This window comes from Poecilia reticulata, chromosome 16 (genome assembly GCF_904066995.2).
Source record: "Poecilia reticulata chromosome 16, P_reticulata-male-v2, whole genome shotgun sequence".
NCBI classification, from domain to species: Eukaryota; Metazoa; Chordata; class Actinopteri; order Cyprinodontiformes; family Poeciliidae; genus Poecilia; species Poecilia reticulata.
Window position 1 is genome coordinate 31,347,025 of NC_088845.1, and position 12,897 is coordinate 31,359,921.

The 12,897-nt window shown below is 39.5% G+C and overlaps 2 protein-coding genes across 5 annotated transcripts in view; both read left to right on the plus strand.

The window, feature by feature from the left end:
• ppox (protoporphyrinogen oxidase) overlaps positions 1–12,897 on the plus strand; it is a 171,427-nt gene that overhangs the window by 76,069 nt on the left and 82,461 nt on the right. The window lies entirely within an intron of this gene.
• The window catches only part of dyrk1b (dual-specificity tyrosine-(Y)-phosphorylation regulated kinase 1B), a 73,335-nt gene that overhangs the window by 21,746 nt on the left and 38,692 nt on the right, over positions 1–12,897 (plus strand). The window contains exon 1 of one of the 3 annotated variants that reach the window (XM_081597487.1): positions 4,552–6,657. The exons of 1 other annotated variant lie outside the window; for it this stretch is intronic. In XM_081597487.1, coding sequence (XP_081453613.1) covers positions 6,555–6,657 — 103 coding nt within the window. In that variant the 5' untranslated portion in view covers positions 4,552–6,554. Of the gene's footprint in view, positions 1–4,551; positions 6,658–12,712; positions 12,789–12,897 lie in introns of those variants that run through there. One more of the 3 variants, XM_081597488.1, reaches the window with a different exon arrangement.

The following is a 12,897-nucleotide window of genomic DNA, read 5'->3' on the forward strand; positions in this document are numbered from 1 at the left end:
ATATACCCACACCACTGCACCACCACCATCCTGAACCGTTGATGCAAGGCGGTTCAGGATGGTGGTGTGGGTACCATCCTGAACCCACAGGGTGGTACCCATCCTGTGGTGCCCACAGGATGGGTACCACAGGTACCATGCTTTCAACAACATGAAAGCATGGATCCATGAAAGCATGGATCCATTCTTTCATGTTGTTGACACCAACCTCTGACCCTACCATCTGAATGTCACAGCAGAACTCAAGACTCATCAGACCAGACAACATTTTTCAAATCTTCTGTTGTCCAATTTTGGTGAGTCTGTGTGAATTGTAGCCTCAGTTTCCTTATTTTAGCTGACAGTAGTGGCACCCGGTGTGGTCTTCTGCTGCTGTAGCCCATCCGTCTCAAGGGTCAACATGTTGTGCTTTCAGTGGTTATTTGAGTTACTGTTGCCGTTCCATCCGCTCAAACCACTCTGACCTCTGGCATCAACAAGACATTTGCACCCACAGAACTGCTACTCACTGGATATTTTCTCTTTTTCTGACCATTCTCTGTAAACCCTAGAGATGGTTGTGTTTGAAAATCCCATTAGATCAGCATGTGAACTGCTGCCATGTGATTGGCTGATTCAACATTTGTGTTAATGAGCAGTTGAGCAGGTGTATGTATGTATGCATATAAGTGAGTGTATGTATATATATTAAGATGACACTTAACATGATCAATATAATTTTACTTTTTATAGGTACCTTATTTTCAGGGCTATAAGCTGCACCTCCAAAGTTAAAACAAACAACAAAACAGTAAAAATCCACATATAAGCCGCACTGGACTATAAGCCGCATGGTTCAAAGTTTAGGGGAAAAAAGTAGCAGCTTATAATCCGGAAAATACGGAATATGGCTGAGTAAAATGAACATTGTTCTTTTATTCTATGAACTACTGACAACATGTCTCTGAAATTCCAGAGACATGTTGTCTCTGCAGAAAATGAGAAATGGTCAAAATTATGAAAAAGATGTGGTGCTTTCAATCCTCAAATAATGCAAAGAAAACAAGTTCATATTCATTTAGAAACAATATTAATGTTTTAACTCAGAAATCAATATTTGGTTGAATAACCATGAGGTCTTCAATGGGGTTCAGTGCAGTGGTCTCTTCATTTTTTCCAGATCTTTGTATATATGTAGGTATTATATACATGCCTATATATATATTTGTGTGTGTGTGTGTGTGTGTGTAAGTACATTTGTACCTCCTAATTTTTTAAGGTAACTTTCTTCTGGCATTATGACTGCCACCATCAATAGACCAGTCTTTTTTTAATTCCATTTGCCTGTGTCATTCTTTGCTCTTGCTTTCGGCTCTGTGGCACCACCAAGTGCTGAGAAAGAGAAGGTTATCTCTGTGTGTGAAGTGTTCCTCCACTTTTGCTGAAAGCACCCTGCAGTAGTTGCATGGTAATTCTGCTCCTCTATCTTTCCTCTGCATCATGTTTACCTAGCAACAAGCATCACCCGCGGCTGGCCATTCTATTGGTCATTTGAAAACGCAAGGGGGACCAATGGCAGGGCTGTTGCCATGGTACAGTGTGTAGTTGCCGGGTGGAATTTTGCTGCAAGGCACGTGAGTCTCAGAGTCTGCTTGCCTCCTCCGACTGGGGTTGTAATCTCCACTGTCTGGCCATTAGTACAATTGAACGTGATTTAATAGAAGCCAATCAGTAAATCCATGAAGGGAAATGCTGATTTTTATTCAGTATTTGAGCCCTAGCGTAATATTAGAATATTCCACAAAACATGTCCAAGAAAACAAAATATGTTTTGTATTTTTCAGTAAAGACAGCCAAAATAAGTAATAAGGAAATTACATATTTTATTAAATTAGTATAAAGAGCTACTATGACAGAGAATATATCCTTAAAAAAAAGCACAGCTCCCCAAATCTGGTAGAACAAAGTGTTAAAAGATAAATAGCGCAAACTGCTGCTGATTGTGTTGAAGGTTTACATGCAGGAGCCTAATGACTGGAGGAGCCTCTGCACTGGGCAGCACTGCACTGTGGGTTGCAGCTCCTGGAAGCCTTTTCAGGTTAATTTGTTTAACTATGCAAAAATCCATTTACATTTCAATCTAAGCTTATATTTGTCTCTTTTATCTGTTACAGTTGGTATTTAATTGACATTAAAGTTTTGTGGTTTCTTTGAAAGCTGTTTTCTGAGTAACAGCTGCAGTGTTTACAATTTTTTAGGGAGAACCTCCCTATAGTTTCCTGTGAATCTTCTATCGTCAGTAACATGCATGGATGTAGAAAAAATAAATATCTGCTGGGAGTCTATATATGGAGTCTAATGCAAATGTGAAGCAATGTGGTTATTAAAATGTTTCTTCTCATTTCTACCATCCACTGAAACGGAGGGAATCTCACTGCAGGGACCTGGCTGCTCTCTCTTTGGCCAGCCAGCGTTCCTGGTGAATGTTATTCTGTTGGAAAACTCCCCTATCCAAAAGTGGAGTGACATTATCAAAAATAGTGAACAATACTTTTTCGTAAAATATCAACCCCATACATGCACTTCATGTTGACACTGATACATCAGTCTAATATCCCCGATATCATATAAATTAATAAAAAAAACAAAAAGTAGACTGCTGACATAAAACATAAATGTGGAACATAATGAACATTGTTTTATGTCAAGAATTAGTCTAGGCTGCAAACCATCTCCAGTCTAAATTTGGTGGATGGGAAGAACCTCTTCTAAATGTGTTTCTTAACTTTACAAGAAACTATTGGTGCTACAGCTTCTTGTTCCAGTTTTTAATCTCTGCTTTAGTGATAATGAATGAATCTTAGAACCTAAGATTGTCTTGAGAGTTGCACTCTGTCCTGTTCTTTGAACATAGGACCTCATGTTCGCTTCCTCGTTGAACCTTCCAGACCTCCATCATACTGTTATTTGTAAATGCAGTACTTGAACTGATTTATTAAATACTTCTCACTCACATTTACTAATGTATTCCAAGGATAAATACACATATCAATTATAAAAAAAATATCCAGTGATGCAGGCTTAATCAAAAACCTTAATCAATAGCCTTACTGACAGTAGTCAGTAAGGCTATCGTTTTCATAGTCTTAATGACTATGAATTGGAGCTATCGGTTCCAAAATTGATAGCTCCAAAAAGCTATTATTTTTGAAATTTTATTTAAAATATAAATGTATAGCTTTAAATACTGACCCACTGTTAACTGGTAGAGTGGGGTGATGTGAAAACAATTCTTTCAATCTACTCAGTTACATTACATTCAATTCTATATTATAATTGAGAAGAGTTGAGTGCAAAAATAAAAGCAATAAAAAAAGATTTAGCTGAGCTAAATGCTTTAGTGTTATGGGTTGAATTATTTTTCACAGTAGGGTATGATGAGAAATAAATTAACTTAATAAATGTGTTGATCAACAGCACATTCCTGAGAAAAACAAGCCTGGTTCTCACTGTCGGGTATTTGTTTCTGAGCACATACTGAGTTGCAGTTAAGGGTGAGTGTTCCTTTAAGGGGCTGTCAGCTGGTTTATGACACCGCTGAGCTGTTCCCAGGCAGCATTGTGCCTGATTTAGATGGAATGCTCGGATAGCAACAGTAACGACTAGCTTTGGCTGGTTGGCGAGGAGAAGTCAAACATCTGAGCTGTAGTGTCACTCAGGAGCATGTGCTTAAGGAAGCTTTTTTCCTTGCTCTCTCCCACTCGCTGGCTCAATCTCCAGCCCCACCCGCTCTGTCTCCACGTCCTTCTTTCCATTTCTACCTAACATCTTCAAACTATTTCCGCGTCGCTCCTGACTCGCGCGGTTAAAACAGACACGGAGAACTGAGCTGAGAGCTCCTCCCACAAACCTTGCCATTACCCAATTACAGTAAGGGATGGAACTGTTTGCAGCCAATTGGGCAGGAGTTGCCTTACCGCCGGGTAGCAACAGGGCCATGGGAGGAAGCGTGGTGATTGAAGGTAGAGGCTGTATCTAACCGAGTACATGCAAGTTTAAAGTCCTTTGAAAAACTAAGCCAAGTGAAACGCTGTTGGCCACGTGGACGCAACAATTTATTTTGCTTGTCTGTTTTGGCTGGCATTGGTCCTTTTGAGAGGGATTAACATAAAAACGCCAGTCTCAGTGACATACATGTGTTTGCAAAAGAGGGGGCGGAGGGTTCAGGTTACAGAAGCATTCATCATACACAGCAGGCAACAACACATTTGTAATTCAAAACTTTTTAATGTGTCTATTCTAAACAAAGAGAAAACTCTACAGACTACAGCAATACGTAATATTCAGACCAAATCATCGTTTGCAGACTCTCCTCAGAGACGGTTTGATGATGGTTTAGAGTGAGGAAAGAGGTCGTCTATCCATGCTTGTATATAACGTTCCAGTATATTTATCCCGCTGTTACTATAAATGGAGAGAACGGGAGAGGTTTGCTTGGGGCGGACTACTGCAGCCAGATGGGGCCATTCCTCCCCTTAGCTTCGGTGTCCATGTCGCTTCATTTTCTCCTATTAGCATTAGTATTCAATTTTGTGTGATGATTTTGTTATTATCGTTACTTTTTCTTTGGTGCCTGTGCTCGTCGATGTGACATGGGTGTTCAATGAAGCTGCTTCATGTAGCGGCGCTCCGACCCCTGCTGCGGCCAGTGGTTCAGTCCTGTAGCAGGGTGGGGGAGCCGGATGGCAGGGAGGCACAGATTCCGACTACAGCGGAGCAGGGGATGGGAAACGGGCGAGAAGCATGACTCCAAATCGCCCTTGTGATGGTTTCCACCTCGAGGGAATAAAGTAACCGCCTCCGGTTCAGAGAAACACAGACATGTGCGGGCACTAAGTGCGAAGAAGACCGCGGGGTTTGACAGGAGGAGGCCCGTAAAGAGGCTCTGACCGCCGGACAGAAAGCTCAGGAAGTCCGGATTTGGTTTCTTTTGTCCCCCTTATGGCAGCTCTGACGTTTCTTTGTGAATTTAATGCGCGTGATTACCTCAAATCGTGAGTTTCTTGTGGATTTGTGTGATCTTTTTTCATTTTCTTCTTTTTTTTTTTGGTGAACTGAAAATAGCGGCGGAGTTTAGCGGCGCGGCGCAGGGGAACATTACGGCACAGACCAGTAAACTGGAATTCAACTTTTGATTCCCGATCTCTGGTCGACACATCTGTCCAGGAATAGGAGAACTGCGTGCGACACGTCTTTCATGAGGATCGTGACAGTGGAAGTCGGGAGAACTTTTCGACCTTTTCTCTGTATCAGCAACAAGTTGGATCGGTTTGCTTTGTTTATGCAAACCGTCGTTCACAGCAACCTTTCGTGCAGTTTTGGAGACTACATTATTTCTGGGTTTTGGCGCAGAGTTTGAATGTGTGAATGAGATCTGAGTGAACTGACACACACACACACACGGAGCTCTGTTGAAGCGGGATTTGTGGAAGCAGCACCGCAGGGCTGTTTGGGTCAGCGGATTAATCCAATCGGTAACAGCTCTGTCCAGTGACTAGTCTCCCAGAAAGTCCCAGTAATCAGAGCTATTTTTAGCGTAAGTGATGGGGTAAAAGCAGGCAGCAGGAAACCTGACTCCCCCTCACCCTTTTCTCTTCCAAAACCTATTGCACTTGCTCGCTCTGCCTGTCTGGCAAAATGCAGGGCAAGCCTGGATAGCACTAGCCGAACCTAAAGCAAGTCAATGTCTTAAAAGGAAAAAAAAAATCTGCAAAAATTGATCCTAAATTTCTACCATTGGCCTGTTTTTTATGGAAACCTAGTGACCATGTAGCCTTGGTCATTTGAGAGTTCTAGAAAAGTTTTATTCTATAGCCTAAGGCTGAAGGTCACCTAATGCCTCCTCTGGATTGAAACAAAAATAAAGTTAAAAATGAACTATGCTGGGTGCTAGCCTAGTTCATTTCAGTTACATATCAGAATCAACTAAAGACTATGCCTTTATCCCTTGTTTGCTCTAACTCTTAATCACACTAGAATAGCAGAACTTTGTTTTCCTGACTACCTGATAGACACCAGCGATCTGGAAGCTCCAGCCTGCAGACAGAATGCATGAAACTGCCGACTCCACCACAAAAAGCTAAACCTATAAGCCAAATATTTTATTTCCCTATAGTTCCCAAATCCACAGAGAAACAATATATAAGTAGAGTGAGAGATCTATATCTATAGTGTAAATCCACATAAAACAGAGATTACATCCTTTATATTTTTACTTCAGAGAGACAAGCTGCCTGTACACCTGTTGGTTGCCTTACAAATAAGTCACAAGCAAACCGGGAGAGGAGAAAAACAAGCCAGAGAAGAAGAAGGTGCCTTTGGACTGGTTGGACAGTTTCCCACCATTTCAAACTTGAGATGTTTAGTTGGATGTGAAGAGTTGAAGTGAACTCTGGGATTGGAAGACTGACTCTACCTTCCAAGTCCTGCCTGCCTGTCCGTCTGTCTGTCTGTCTGTCAGAGCATTTCCACTGACAGTATTTCTCATCTGGATTGAACATTTGCCAAGCTTTCCCATGGTTGTCACATCATCATCAGTGGACGACAAGACTGTACCTTCATGCAGGATGGTCCAATCAGAGCCTTGGATCACCTCTACTCTGCTTCGTAAGAACAAAAGTTAGTACACACACAAGTAACACAAACCGAGTGACTGACACCATGTTCATTCTGTGCCATCACGCCGCGGTTTCTTTGAGTCCCGCCTTGTGTTCGAATGTTACTGAGGAACTGTTCTTTTTCTGAGCATAGACTGGATAGACTGAATGTGTGGTTGTTGTGTGTGTCACTGATATGTAGTGTGTGGGTTTTAATATTGCAAGGAAGTTGACCCCTTAAGGTCAAACAAGTTAGCTTTGCACATTGTGCATCTTGATCAGCTATATCTGGATCTCTGTGTGTGTGTGTGTGTGTGGTGTGTGTGTGTGTGTGTGTGTGTGTGTGTTTGGGGGTTGGGAGGTCTACTAAGTAATGCAGTTAGTGAGTGGATGTGTGTGACTATGCTTCTTTGCTTGGTTACCTTAATTATTTGTGAATATTATAAATCTGTCACAAGAAATGTTCATATCAATTCAATTGAACCATCAGAGAGGACAAGCAGTTGATCAGAACCTGAGGTGGTGTAAACGTGACATGGATGTCTGCATCTTCTCCATACGGTACAAACACACATCACACCAAGTCTTTCTGCTGAGCAGATTTGAATCTTGTAAATAATCAAAGAATCAGACTTTTAATGAGCCACAGAAAAACACAATGTAAGGCTCGTTTAAAATGTTGAGTTCAGTAAATATTCTTAAAGAAGTGGCAACCAGGCTGTGTCGCATCTCACAAACATTAATGAGACGCTGCTAATGATCACACCTTCATCAGGTGATGAGCTCTGGTCCTCACAATGGCTGTGCAACCTTTAAGGTTTTACCAGAAAAAGAAAGAATTTCATCTCTCCTGCAGAAACATAAACAGAACTGGGTCAAGTTTAATACTATCTATGGAATAATGAGGTGCAATTTTTTTTGTTGTAAAAACTGTGAACTGGATCTTTTAGTATGAAGCAGGTCCAACATATCTGGTCTGTCTTTAGCAGAAATCAATTCATTAACATTAACAAAGAATTACAGAAAGTGTGTGACATTAAAGAGCAAAGGCTGCAGCACTGCCTGCTCTTGTGTAGAGATGAGACATTGTATCATCCTTCACTTCTTGTCTCCTCTGAGCATTGAGTTGATCACTGGAGGATACAGACAACAACTTGCTGAGGATAGCACTCAACAAGTCTGCTTGTTTTTAGAGCACTGAATGTGATGCAGAGTCGAAAGCTGTTCCTGGTTTTCTCTCCATGAAATCCCCGGGTCCTTCTGGTTGGACTCGGCCCTCTGATTCTGTAACCCTGCTGCATGATTGGCCATGTAGAGTCTGTTTGGGAAGTGATGGTGACATTGATGCAGCTCTGAACTGGGAGGTGTTTTATTGAAAGAGATGTCAGTGGTGTGCTTATTTTTTCATGGTTTTGAAACAGTAGGGAAGTATAAATATGTATCGGTTATCAGCTATAACTGTTAACATTGGATATCAATACTGGAACAAATGTTCCTACTGGTGCATCACGAGATATTATATAAAGCAGAATGGAGAGGATGGCTATCTGGCTAGCCGACACGTCACTAGCCAGGTTTCTCTAGTAGAAGAAGTTCACATGGCTGGTTTTTCTTCAGTTTTCTCTCTGTGTGCAGAGATTAGTTTAGAGGCAGTTTTTTCATGGTTTTAGGTCAAACTCTCTAGGTTTAGAGATTTGACCTAAAATCTCTAAACCTGGTCCTCTGGTTGGGTTTCCAGCATAGATTAGCAAGGAGTTCTTCTCAGGTAGGAACTGAAGCAGCTTTGTCATACAACACTGAACCTGAAGCTGCTGACCCTGCTGTGTAGCACTGGCTCCTGGTGTCCATGGCCATGACCTCACAGTAATGAAGGACTTGTTCTTTGGTACTTGATGTTCACTGAAGCAGTTTTTCTCATGTTAATTTTCTTCTCCCTTTAGTTAAGACCACAGCATTTAACAGACAAACTGTTCAATTCAGTTTATTTATATATCACTAATTCACAACGTGTGATCTCAAGGCACTTTACAAACTTTATTTCAATTCAGTCACACATACATTCCAATTGATCCTAGTTATCTTTTGACTGTTGAACTGGACCGCTCAGGGTCTCCATCAAACTAAGTTTCTTTTTGCAGCTCAACAAATCTTTTTGATAAACATTACATTACTAAGACACATTAAAACAAACCTTTACCTGGGCTTCGTCTTTCTTTTCTCTCTCCCTGATGAATTAGTCTATTTTTGCGACATTATTTTGTTACTTGTCTTCCACTGAGCTTTGGACGTTTGGATGCGCTCTGCACATTGTAGCTCTTATTACCAGTGAAGCGTGACATACCACGGCCACCAGGGGGCCCTCCAAGAGCAATTTCTTTATTATTTCATTTTGTCCACATAACAAATGATTTTTACTTCTACATACAATAAATATATATTATTGTAAACAAATAAAATAAAATCACAACTTAATAAAATTGTGTGTTTTGGTTATTGTAATGACATAGAAATCATTACTAAAAAAAACCCCCAAAAAACAATCAGCTTCACCCAGGGGGCCCCTTAGTGGCCCTGGGAACCTAAGAGGCAGCTTAGTTTGTTTATGCCTTGGGCCGGCCCTGATCCATGAAACCCTTCTGGTGTCATAAATCCTATATGCTGCTGTCTTCCATGAAACCTTTGTTGTTCTGACAACGGTTCATATAAGCATAATCAGTTTTCAAGGTGAGGTGTGTGGACGTTGTCTACTGTGTCTACAAGCGTTTATGATGAGGAAAGTTTGGATTTTCAGAAATCCTTTTAAAGATGGATCTATTGGTGTATTCTTGGCAAATTTAGAAAGCGTGACTTGATTGTCTACTTTCAGTTTGGCCTCTTTTGCTAGAAACCACAGGAACAATGGATCCATTTATTATCTGGTTTGACTCTGTCACAATTTCAAATCACGTAAAAAAGGAATAACTGCAATGAAGTGATAAACGGTGTCAAAAACAACATGAGCGTCAGTTGTGTAGGGTCAATAAACCCGGGCTATTCTCAGCATGCATTAGGATGTTGATGTCTGCTTATAGAAGTTTAGAAGGTTTTATCATCAACACCTGCTTGAGCACATGTTTTAGTTTTTTAAAATTGTATGCATGTAAAATATCTAAAGAAATGTTGATAAAACACCCATGAATAGCAGTCAAGTTCAGATTATTATTTGAGTAGCCTCAAAATGTTTTTTCTCTAAGGAAACGCAGTAGATTGCATAGAGTTAATATATTTGACAAGTATATGAAAATTAGTCATAGTATAACAAGGTACTGAAGTGTATGCACTTGTCCCCATCTACTCAGATTTACTTTGTAGATTGCTATTAACGGAGTGCTTTCAAACTATTATTTTACAGATTTTATCTCTGGCCAAAATAACTAACTCTTTTAATTTTTTTCTAATATAGTTGCCAGATCTAATAGAAGCAACTCTTTTTTTCATTAAGAGTAAAACCACCTCATCCTTCCATTCTGGGTCCTTTTGTTTTTTCTTCAGCTGCACATTTTTGTTCTCCAGCTGGTTTTGTTTCCTGTGCGTTAATAACAGAAAACAACAATTAACTGTACCTAAAGCAGCGTCCACATCAGTAGAGTTCTGCTCTTAAACAGAGACAAAACAAAGAATCAAATGTCCTCTCCACTGCTGTTAAGACCAACGTTTTAAACAGTATTGCTATTTGATATTTTTTAAAGGTAAAGTTGTTTTTTTTATCTTATTTTTCTGATTTGCTTGTTTTTGTCCTTTGAGATCTAAAGATATAAATGATATTATAAATAAAATGTATTATTTTTATTATTATGTAGTAAACGGTTGCAAAAACCAGTAACAGGCATTATGTTAGTTCCATTGTTAAAATCATTAATACACATCAAACTGTAAACATTCTCTATTTCCAAGAGCTTTTCTGGTTAGAAACATATGTTTACAAAGATTCAATATTTCACATGTTGGACTTTGGTGATCAAAATGACTTTGTCACATTTTCTAATTGCTTCTGAGTTTCCCTACTTAAAGATGTTTTTGATATACCGTTGAATATTTAGATTTATTTGGTGAAATGGGTCTAGAACTTTGATAAAACAAAATTCTGAGCAGATAGTTTTTATTCTGTCAAATAGTTAACATTTAACAAGTTTAGCTTCTTTTATTCCTCTCTCAGACAAGCCGTTTCTTGAAAGTGTGCCAGTTGTTGTTGAGGTGCTGCTGGCTTAGATGGGCGCAGGTTGATTGTCAGAATATCTGAAGTTTTTGATGTGAACATTGTTCGAAATACAATCAACATTAGCAGATGTATCTTAGCTGATGTAGTTATGGAGTGGTTGTTTCTATTGCTGTGCTGAGGTATAGCAGTTGACATCCAACCTATTAGCTAGTGTTTGTGGGGGAAGGGCGTTTCTTGCTGGAGGGTCAGTTCCTGGATCTGGACAGCTAGTTGGAAAAAACCCTTCATACCTAATGTTAGTTTGGCTCCTTGAGATTCTCAAACCAACATCGTTGGTTTTCTTTTTGCTCCAGGGACATGTTTCTTCTTTGACCTGCGCCACTTCACCACCACTCATCGACATGGCTTTGTTTAATGTTAGGTCATTAACAAATAAGACCTTTATGCTGCATAACTTCAAGTCATGTAACTTGAAGAAGTTATCATAGAATCTTGGCTTCAAGAAGGTCAGTTAATTCCATCCTCAGAGCTTGTTCCTTGTGCTTATTGTAACTAGATTGATAAATCTAGTTACAGCATTAAGATCTAGTGTTCACTGTCAACAGATTTCTGTAAATCCACATTCCAGTTTTGAGCTTCAATTACTTGAAATTCAACAAATTCCTCCGTTGCTGTATGAAACAGATTATCGTCCTCCTCAGTTTAATTAGGACTATATTTCTAAATTTTTTGGATTTTATGACTGTTACTACCTTGAATTTTGATCATATACAATTTTTTTGAAGATTTCAGTATACAAGTATGTTGCAATGACAAACCATTAGCAAAGGACTTTCTAGACTTGATTGATTCTTTTAATTTTATTCAGTCAGTAGTTGGCCCAATCCATGAAAAAAGCCATGCTCTGGACCTTGAATTATCTCATGGTTTTTGTTTAAATATCAATGGAATTCGTCAAACTTGTATTTTCAATCATCTACCTATTTTATTTTCTGTCATGATTCCAATCACTGTGGTTAAAAAATGTACAAGATCCATAATTTGACTTCCAATCTTGACGTTGATGTTATTACTACCCAATTTAATATCTTGTGCACAAACACTTTGAACTCCAGTTCCTCTAAAACCATGAAAAAACCCCAAAAAAACCCTACAGATTTTCTGAGCCGTGGTTCAGGGAACCTCGTGTTCTCTCAGGCGAGACTGCAGGCGAGCAGAGAGGCGATGAAAAACGGTTAAGTTGCAGGTTTATTTTTGACATTAAGAAAAATTGTTTTCTTAATTATCAGAATACTGTCGACTCTAAAAAAAATCTAAATACCTGGTTGCCTCAAACAAACATAGGCATCAAGTTCAATCTACCTGTCCTGTCTGGTAATTTATTGCGTCTTATTCTTACGTGTTTTTATCTGTGCTTTGAAGGATATTGTACAGCACTTTGGTTTTTAAAGTGTTTAGAGATTTTCTATAAGCTAGCCTGAAGAATGTCCATTTAAAACATGCAGTATTATTATTATTATTATTATTATTATTATTATTAATGTTGTTTTAGCTTCATTCGTTGCCCTAGCCGAAGGAAAATCGAGAACTGGTTCTGTTCAATTCCTTGGAATCGTTCATAGGCCTAACGATTTCACACTTATCGATTCAAATTGCGTTGACGTTTTTGCGTGATGACGTATTGTACACGTTCAGTAGTTTGATTTAGAAAATATCGAAGATGGCGGAGGCGGAGGCGCCCTAAAGTGTGCTTACATTTCACTAAAAAGGACGATTCCAGGGCCGGTTGCAACATGTGCAGCGCTTTAATCACAATAAAAGTACAAAGAACCTCCAACATCCTCAAACAGAACACAGCATGCGACTGTAAGGCGTTTGTACGTTGCTTAGCAACATGAAGGGACTCGTGGAGGGAACATCTTCGATCACAGCGTCTCCTACCATGAATGTCCCAGGTAACGAAACTCCTCCAGGTCCTGGTTATTGTATTAATGATAGTCCCACACCGTGAATAATCTCCATTTCATTAACTTTTACAGTTATATTCAATAAATTACAATATGG